At 44.7% G+C, this 9,414-nt stretch overlaps 1 protein-coding gene across 1 annotated transcript; it reads left to right on the forward strand.

Moving 5' to 3' along the window:
- LOC117054953 (interleukin-31 receptor subunit alpha-like) lies at positions 1-4,204 on the forward strand. The gene is made up of 2 exons (XM_033164204.1): positions 1-185; positions 3,956-4,204. The coding sequence occupies exons 1-2, from the start codon at positions 75-77 to the stop codon at positions 4,124-4,126; spliced, it is 282 nt and encodes a 93-aa protein (XP_033020095.1). The 5' UTR covers positions 1-74; the 3' UTR covers positions 4,127-4,204.
- Positions 4,205-9,414: the final 5,210 nt, after the last annotated feature.

Genomic DNA, 9,414 nt, shown 5'->3' on the forward strand with positions numbered 1-9,414 from the left:
GATGAGAGCTTTCTTTCTCAATTCCAGTGAAGACTGATCCTCCTCACATAACTAAAATAGAAACAGTTCCAGGGATGCCGCCAAAGCTAAGAGTTCATTGGAAAAAACCTCGGTATATGCCTGTAAGTGCTCAGAAAAATACAAGATGCCAAATTCGATATAAATCCATAAAGGAAAATGGCATGGTAAGTTGAATTGTAAGTGAGTAGCAATTTTCCCCGCTCATATAACTACAGGCAGTGGGCAAGACCTCTAATGAATCTTTTTATGTAATCTATGTGGCACGTCTTTTTAAAGTTGGAATATTTTTATAACAGCACCTTGCACTCCCTTTTTCTAAAAGGTTCATAGTGCACACTCCCATCCCTTTTAAATCATAAAATTGTTTGCCTCATTCCTGCACACACAATTGGAAAGCTTCCCACACTCATCTCAAAACAGCATGGAAGGCCACCACACAGGGGTTACTGATGTTGTCCATGTTGGCCTCATCTTCTCAGTCTGATCCTCCTAGTATCAACTAGTAGTTTACTGAGGTTGTTGTTCAGTCATTCAGTCGTGTCCGACTCTTCGTGACCCCATGGACCAGAGCACACCAGGCACACCTATCTTTCACTGCCTCCTGCAGTTTGGCCAAACTCAGGCTAGTTGCTTCAAGAACACTGTCCAACCATCTCATCCTCTGTCGTCCCCTTCTCATTGTGCCCTCCATCTTTCCCAACATCAGGGTCTTTTCTAGGGAGTCTTCTCTTCTCATGAGGTGGCCAAAATACTGGAGCCTCAACTTCAGGATCTGTCCTTCCAGTGATAACTCAGGGCTGATTTCTTTTAAGGATGATAAGTTTGATCTTTTGCAGTCCATGGGACTCTCAAGAGTCTCCTCCAGCACCATAATTCAAAAGCATCAATTCTTCGGCGATCAGTCTTCTTTATGGTCCAGCTCTCACTTCCATACATTACTACTGGGAAAACCATAGCTTTAACTATACGGACCTTTGTTGGCAAGGTGATGTCTCTGCTTTTTAAGATGCTGTCTAGGTTTGTCATTGCTTTCCTCCCAAGAAGCAGGCGTCTTTTAATTTCGTGACTGCTGTCACATGGAGCCAAGAAAGTAAAATCTCTCACTGCCTCCATTTCTTCCCCTTCTATTTGCCAGGAGGTGATGGGACCAGTGGCCATGATCTTAGTTTTTTTTGATGTTGAGCTTCAGACCATATTTTGCGCTCTCCTCTTTCACCCTCATAAAAAGGTTTCTTTAATTCCTCCTCACTTTCTGCATCAATGTTGTTGTCATCAGCATATCTGAGGTTGTTGATATTTCTTTCCGGCAATCTTAATTCTTGCTTGGGATTCATCCAGTCCGCCTTTCGCATGATGAATTCTGCATATAAGTTAAATAAGCAGGGAGACAATATACAGCCTGTCGTACTCCTTTCCCAATTTTGAACCAATCAGTTGTTCCACATCCAGTTCTAACTGTAGCTTCTTGTTCCACATAGAGATTTCTCAGGAGACAATGAGGTGATCCGGCACTCCCATTCTTTAAGAACTTTCCATAGTTTGCTGTGGTCGACACAGTCAAAAGCTTTTGCGTAGTCAATGAAGCAGAAGTAGATGTTTTTTCTGGAACTCTCTAGCTTTCTCCATAATCCAGCGCATGTTTGCAATTTGGTCTCTGGTTCCTCTGCCCCCTTCGAAATCCAGCTTGCACTTCTGGGAGTTCTCGGTCCACATACTGCTTAAGCCTTCCTTGTAGAATTTTAAGCATAACCTTGCTAGCGTGTGAAATGAGCGCAATTGTGCGGTAGTTGGAGCATTCTTTGGCACTGCCCTTCTTTGGGATTGGGATGTAGACTGATCTTTCTCCAGTCCTCTGGCCACTGCTGAGTTTTCCAAACTTGCTGGCATATTGAGTGTAGCACCTTAACAACACCATCCTTTAAATTTTTTAAATAATCAGCTGGAATATCATCACTTCCATTGGCCTTGTTATTAGCAGTGCTTTCTAAGGCCCATTTGACTTCACTCTCCAGGATGTCTGGCTCAAGGTCAGCAACCACACTACCTAGGGTGTACAAGATCTCCATATCTTTCGGGTATAATTCCTCTGTGTATTCTTGCCACCTCTTCTTGATGTCTTCTGCTTCTGTTAGGTCCTTCCCACTTTTGTCCTTTATTGTGGTAATCTTTTGACGATAATATTCCTTTCATATCTCCAATTTTCCTGAACAGTTCTCTGGTTTTCCCCATCTGTTGTTTTCCTCTATTTCTTTGCATTGCTTGTTTAAGAAGGCCCTCTTGTCTTTCCTTGCTATTTTTTTGGAAATCTGCATTCAGTTTTCTGTATCTTTTACTATCTCCTCGCATTTTGCTTGCGTTCTCTCCTCCGCTATTTGTAAGGCCTCATTGGACAGCCACTTTGCTTTCTTGCATTTCCTTTTCATTGGGTAGTTTTCGTTGCTGCCTTCCTGTATAATGTTACGAGCCTCCATCCATAGTTCTTCAGGCACTCTATCCACCAAATCTAAATCCTTACTGAGTATGGAATGTAAATGCTCCTTCCTTATCTGGGTGACATGCTGACTGTATTATCAACCTGTCAATAGTGCCCCTATTTTGTCTAGTATCTCGCAGCTTCAAAGTCAGTCAAGGGCATGACTGCCACATTCTCAGGTCCTTGTCACATTCGTTATTCTGATTCCTGGTGAACAAGTCCTTCTTGGGTCCCAGGTGAAAGGCAGATAAGTTAGTTTTTGTGAGAAGAGTAAGAATAGCTAAGAACATGAGAGGGGTTCTGCTGCATGGAGGCCAAAGGGCCCATCTAGTCCAGTATCTCCTTGTCAGAGTAGTCCATCAACCAGATGCCTATGGGAAGTCCCAAACAGAACTTGAATGCCACAGTACTCTCCCCATTGTGATTCCCAGCAACAGATATCTGAGACATACTGCCTGTAGCAGTGAGTTCCATAGTTTACTTACTTACTTAGGTAAAGGTAAAGGGACCCCTGACCATCAGGTCCAGTCGTGTCCGACTCTGGGGGTTGCGGTGCTCATCTCGCTCTATAGGCCGAGGGAACCGGCGTTTGTCCGCAGACAGCTTCCGGGTCATGTGGCCAGCATGACTAAGCCGCTTTCTGGTGAACCAGGGCAGCGCACGGAACGCCGTTTACCTTCCCGCGGGAGCGGTCCCTATTTATCTACTTGCACTTTGACGTGCTTTCGAACTGCTAGGTGGGCAGGAGCCTGGGACCGAGCAACGGGAGCTCACCCCGTGGCAGGGATTCGAACCGCCGACCTTCTGATCAGCAAGCCCTAGGCTATGTGGTTTAACCCACAGCGCCACTGGGTCCCTGTTACTTACTTACTTACTTACTTACTTACTTACTTACTTACTTTTGTCTGTCTGAATCTTCCAACTTTTGGCTAGAGCATTCAGGTCCTTGAAGTCTAATGTTATGAGAGAGGGTGAAAAACTTCTCCCTGTCCGCTCTTTCTCCCTGCTTGCTTTCTTCATGTTGTGCATTATTTATACACTTCATCACGTCTCTTTTTACTGCCTTTTCTCTAAACTATAAAGTGCCAATGCTTTAATTTTCCTCAAAGGAGAGTTTCTCCATCACTTAATCAATTTGGTTGCCCCTTTCTGAACCTTTTCCAATTCCAACATTATCCATCCTCCATGTACGGTACTTGTCATAATTGTGTGTGTGGTGTGTGTGTGTGTGTGTGTGTGTGCTGTCTTTGGTAAGCAGTTATTTTAGTGAAGGGGCCAAGAATGCATGTCAGTTTTGGGCAAGCAGAATTTTCCATCAGAGCCACACTTGGGGTGGACGGTGAGGAATGTAAGAATACAGATGCAAGTGATAGCAAGAGAGACCATGGTATTTATATTTTGCCACCTATGATTTTTGCTGTGCTCTTTGAAGGAAAAACTGTTATTCTGCCCAATTTCCAGAAAGATTACTTCATGGAAGAAGACAGTGCAACAATTGATCTCACTAATCTATGGGATTGTACAAACTATACTGTTGACATTCGGTGTGCTCATATTGGCTCGAAGTTTTGGAGTGAGTGGAGTACCAAAAAAATGGGAGCAACAGAAGGACATGGCGAGCAAGAATGCTGATACAGTGTGATGCTTCTGTTAAGTTTTAAATTGGCAGATCTAAAAAAACAAAACAAAAAACAAATTCATGTTAATCCAGTTCATATTTGTTTTTCTAAATAACCAAGACTCAATTCCATCTCTAAGGGGACTTCCACAATGCAATGTCTACATTTCACAATCCAGTGCCTACCCTATTTCAGTGTGATGAGTGAAACCATATCATTTAGGATGGGAACAGATCCATATCACTGAATGGAAGACCTAGGTGGCAGTTATGGAGAAGTGACCCAACTTTTTATCTTCTATGAAACTTCCTGCAGGGAGGTTGTGGCATTCTCTTCTATGTGGTTTTGGCAGACCACCATCTAGTAATAACTTGTGCATAACTATTAGTCCTTCAACCAAGGTTCCAGCTGAACTGAGTGGAATTACTAAATAATAACTGGGATTTGGGAATGGCACAGATGTTCATTCACATCTTTTTGGACTCATACTGATAAGAGGAAAAATTGTACTATTTCTCAGGAGAGGCTATCTCACACTGCTATACATTTATCTACTAGCTATATCATTCAGTCTTGCAGTATTACTGGGGATATTGTTCTGAACCACAGGCCCAAACGAGGGTTTGTGGGAGTGGTTTTGTGTAGGGATACGAAAGAAGGATGTCAAAAACATTGGAATGATCAGTTCTAATGCTTTTATTAAAGAAAAGTGTAGACTTACAGTAAAGCAGCCCGACAGGTTTCCTAGCCTTTGCATATGTCGGATGAACACCGTACCAAAGAGATGGCTTTTCTACAACCAAGCAAGTGTCTTTATACACAAAGCAGCATATGTCACTTTGTCTAGGACAAATACCCAGGTCTTACAGATAGTTCCCCTTTCTGGGCTCAGAACCCAGGACCCCAACCCCACATAAAGATAACATCAAAGCAAGCCAACTAGCTTTTATAAAAGCAACGTGAATATAAACATATGAGCTCATTCCTGCACAACTACCAATTACCGTAATTGTGGGCTTGTCTTGACTACCAATATGGTGTTAGCAAAGCTTCTGGGACAGTTCATCTTTGGTTCAACAATACCCACCCCTTCAAGATAACCTTAACAATCTGCATGCCTGGTCTTCTGCAAGTCCCTTGGGGTCTAGGAAGGAGGGAGTTGTGCAGTGAGTCTGCTACTCGATTGTAAGCACAATCCACAACAGCAGTACAAAAATATGCAAAGAAGCAATCCTAACAAAATTCTGACAAAAATCACCATAAGTGGTGCCACCACCCTCCAAGCCCTTGGAACCACCCACCATGATTGTGTTCCAAGTTGGCAACATCCTTCGTAAATTGTGGTGCCCAGAACTGGACATAGTATTCCAGGTGTGGTTTGACCTAGGCAGAATAGAATGTGACTATTACTTCTCTTGATCTGGACAGTATACGTCTGTGATGCAGCCTAGAATAATGTGAGCTTTTTTTGCTGCTGTATCACAATGTTGACTCAAGTTAAGCTTGTGGTCCACCAAGACCCCTAGATCCTTTTCACGTGTACTGTTAGTAAGCCAGGTGCACCCCACTTGTCACTCTCTTCCCCCCCCAGGATGGCGAAGAATCATTAATGACTACTCTTTGGGTTCAGTCAGTCAACCAGTTACAAGTCCACATAACAGTTTTTTCACACCATAGAACGCACCTGACCACAAGATGCACTTAGTTTTTAGAGGAGGAAAACAAGAAAAAAATACTCTGAATCAAATGTTGTACTAAACTGGTATTTAATAAACATTCGGTATATCAGCATAATATTTCAACCATGTAAAGTGAACAGCAGTCAACAGTGGCATTAAGAACCATCATCACTGTTGTGTTTGTGTGTGTGTGTGTGTGTGTGTGTGTGTGTGTTTGTAGGGGGGTGTTGAATCAAATAAAGGAGTGGGGGTGTTGAATAAACTGAAGGGCTGTGTGTGTGTGTGTGTTTGTGTGTGTCTATGTGTGTGTTTTGATTCAATCAACCAGAGGGTGTGTGTTTTTGTGTGTGGGCAAGTAAAGAGGTTGAAGAGAAGCTCAAGGGTGTGTGTAGGGGTTGGAGCAGCCTCTGCCCCTCGCCGACGCCGCGTTCAACAAAGAGCAGCTGAGGGAAGCGACTCTCTTCCTGTCGCCGTTGGCTGCTAACGCGGGTGGGGTGCTCCTTCCCCACCTCCCAAAAGCGGAAGTAGCGGCTTGGGAGTAGAAAGAGCAGCATCGTTACGGGCTGCCCCCTCCCTCCCTCCATGAAGGCAGCCCCCGTGCCTCCTCTGCTTCCTGTCAAACATCTCCCTCCCGCCACTTGTAAAAGCAGGCTTTTGCAAGCGGCAGCGACGGAGATGCTTCACGGAGCAGGGAAGGAGGGGCGGGCTCGTTCTTCCCGGGGCGGAGATACGCTACCAAGCCTGCCCCAGCTGCTTTGGAGGGAAGGAGGTGGAGCCATCCTCCGTGGCTCACCCCAAAGCAGCGAAGAGGGAGAAGAGCCGCCTACTCGGGTGTAAGCAGATCTTGCCCAGCTCCCCTGCTCCAAAGCAGGGAAGCTGAGTTTCTGTCGCTGCTTTGGGGCGAAGGGGAGGGAAGGAGGTGGAGCCACCCTCTGTGGCTCACCCCAACGCAGCGAAGAGGGAGAAGAGCCGCCTACACGGCTCCCACCCGTCCCTCCACGCAGCATTCGCTTCATAAGAAGCACAGACATTTCCCCCTACTTTTTAGGAGGAAAAAAATGCGTCTTTTGGAGCAAAAAATAGGGTACCATGTCTAACCCACATTTTACCAGCTTCCTCATGAGAATATTGTGGGGAGGTTTGTCAAAAGCCTTACTGAAATCAAAGATCATAGACAAAAGTTCTGAAATTACATCTGTTAGCTCATTTAGAACCCTTGGATGCAGCTCATCAGGCCCTGGAGATCTGAATTCATTTAAAGTAGCTAGGTGTTCCCTTACTACCTCTTTTCCTGTATTGGGCTGCAGCTCCCTCCTTATATCATTTATTCTGTTTGGGCTTTCCTTTTGGGTGAAGACAAAGATTTTCTCCACCTCCTTGGGAGAAAGACTGAAGGCCCTCATCCCTCAAACGCATCCAAGCCAACAGAGATTCAAGAGGCTGCTGGTGAAACTTTTTAATTGGCTCCATCAGTTTACTTAGGTGTGAACTTACCCAATATAGTCTTATTTCAGCTATGAACCCCTGCTTTCAGTGGCCAAAGAGAGGTACATCTCATCTGTCAAACCACCATTAAGTAAGGCTATTGAAACATTTGCAGCCTTAAGACTCTATTTTCAATTTTGTTGTTTAGCGGTTTCATTTTGTATTATCATTGTGGTTTTTTGTTTTGCTGAGCTTGGTGGTGAAAAGAGAGAGAACTGGTGTGATCAGCATTCTAATGGCACCACACTTTAAATTCCCAAATGATATTCCCTACTGGTTTCGTGGAAATGTCAAGAAGCATGGTGGACAAGAAACCCTGATTGACAGCTTGCACGCTTTATTCATCCTAAATGGAAAAACAACTTGTCTCCTACTGAAGTTTCTCTCTGTTGATTGTGGTGTTCTGTTGTAGAATGATAAAGAAACAGTAACAGGAAGGAAGTATTGCGATTTTTTCCGCCTCTATAGCAGGGAGGCAGACTCTAAATGGGAATATATATTGCACAGGCTCAAACTGGACATGACTTTTATAGTGTAGTTTGTTTTCTTAAAAAAATCAAATAGCTTGTGTGGGAGCTCCTGAGCCAGATTGAGATAGAGACCATGGCACAAGATACTTTAACTTGCATTTCTTAGCAAATGCTTTAATAATCTCATTTTTTCATATATCTGTGTTGCATTATGCCCATGCATAAGCAGTGAGTGGAATGACTTCAAATATTTGCTCTTATTTAGAACATAATTTTAAAGCTTAGGCAAAGGGATATTATATTTTATTCCCTGCATTGTAATTAGGATAATGGAACAGACCAAAAACAATGTAAATGGATATAAGTGCTCATTTTTAAATGGAAGTCTATTTAGTAGAAATGCATATCTGGCCCATCACACCATTTATCCAAGACTCCATATATACTTTCCTGAAGTCCTTTAAACTACCCTTTCATTGCCCTAATGTATGCTTCCAAATGCTGCACAGAAAATTGAATTACGATACTGTTGAATAAAGCCCTTTACCATTTAATATTCTCATTTTGCTAGCAATGATAATTCCAATTGTTTGGCATATATCCAAACAGAACTGGTATACCCGCCAGCTTGTAGCAATTGAATAAAAGTAAAATACCACTTAAATAACAGTTTCCCTTAGAATAACGCTCACAGTATTTTGTGGTACGTTTAACCATCTCCATCTCTGGATGGCTGTTGGCATTTCTTGGCCCAAAACATTTTCTCACTTTAATTTAAAATTATTTGGCTTTTCTGTCTCTGTACATGTTGGATGGTTGGAGCTCTGAAGCAAAGGCTGGGTTGAGGGGAGCAGGTGCTGTTCAAGTGCCTTCAGAGAGCAGCACCAAACACTCCCACCCTCCCCTGCCCTTTCCTATAGTTGTTTTTAAGTGAACTCTAGAATTCTGCTTGGTTGCATACAGTCATGTCTAGGACTTTCCCCTGAAATTATGCAGTTTACTCGGCAGTGGCAGAGGAAGCCTCCGCACTGCCCAGGGCGGCGGCACAGAGGCACCCCCCTGGGGGCGGGACGTCTCGACACATGGTGGGGCGGGCGGGCGGTGGCTTGTGGGCTGCCCCGCCTGTGCTGCTTTACGGACGGGGTAGCCCCATGAGCCACCGCTCGCTCGGTTCACTCGGTCGCCGCAGGAGCAGCGCCACCGACTCGGATGCACTGCGCATGTCCACAACTTCCGGGCATGCGCAGTGCATCCCGCCCTGCGCTGCTGCTCTCGCGGTGACCAGAGAAGCCACTGGGTGAGCGGCAGCTCGTGGGGCTGCCCCGGCCATCTGTGGAGCAGCACGGATGGGTTGCCGGGCGGCGGGGAGTGGCAGGAGGGGCTGGAGAGTGTCACCCCCCTCCCCTGGAACCTGGGGCGCAGCGCCCCCTTCGCCCCGCCCTTCCTACGTTACTTGGTATCTTGGGGAAACACATTTTTATCATCCAAGATTCATACAGGAAACTCTGCAAGCCAAGATATGAGTGTTCATCTGAAAAAAAAGATACATATAGAAGCCATTGAGTTCATTCTGTTTTTCCCTGCCCCCAAGGAAAGACAGCAAAAAACAGAGAAATTGATTAAAACATGGGTAGGCAAATTAAGGCCTGGGGGCTGGATCCGGCCCA

This window comes from Lacerta agilis, chromosome 11, assembly GCF_009819535.1.
Source record: "Lacerta agilis isolate rLacAgi1 chromosome 11, rLacAgi1.pri, whole genome shotgun sequence".
Taxonomy (NCBI): domain Eukaryota; kingdom Metazoa; phylum Chordata; class Lepidosauria; order Squamata; family Lacertidae; genus Lacerta; species Lacerta agilis.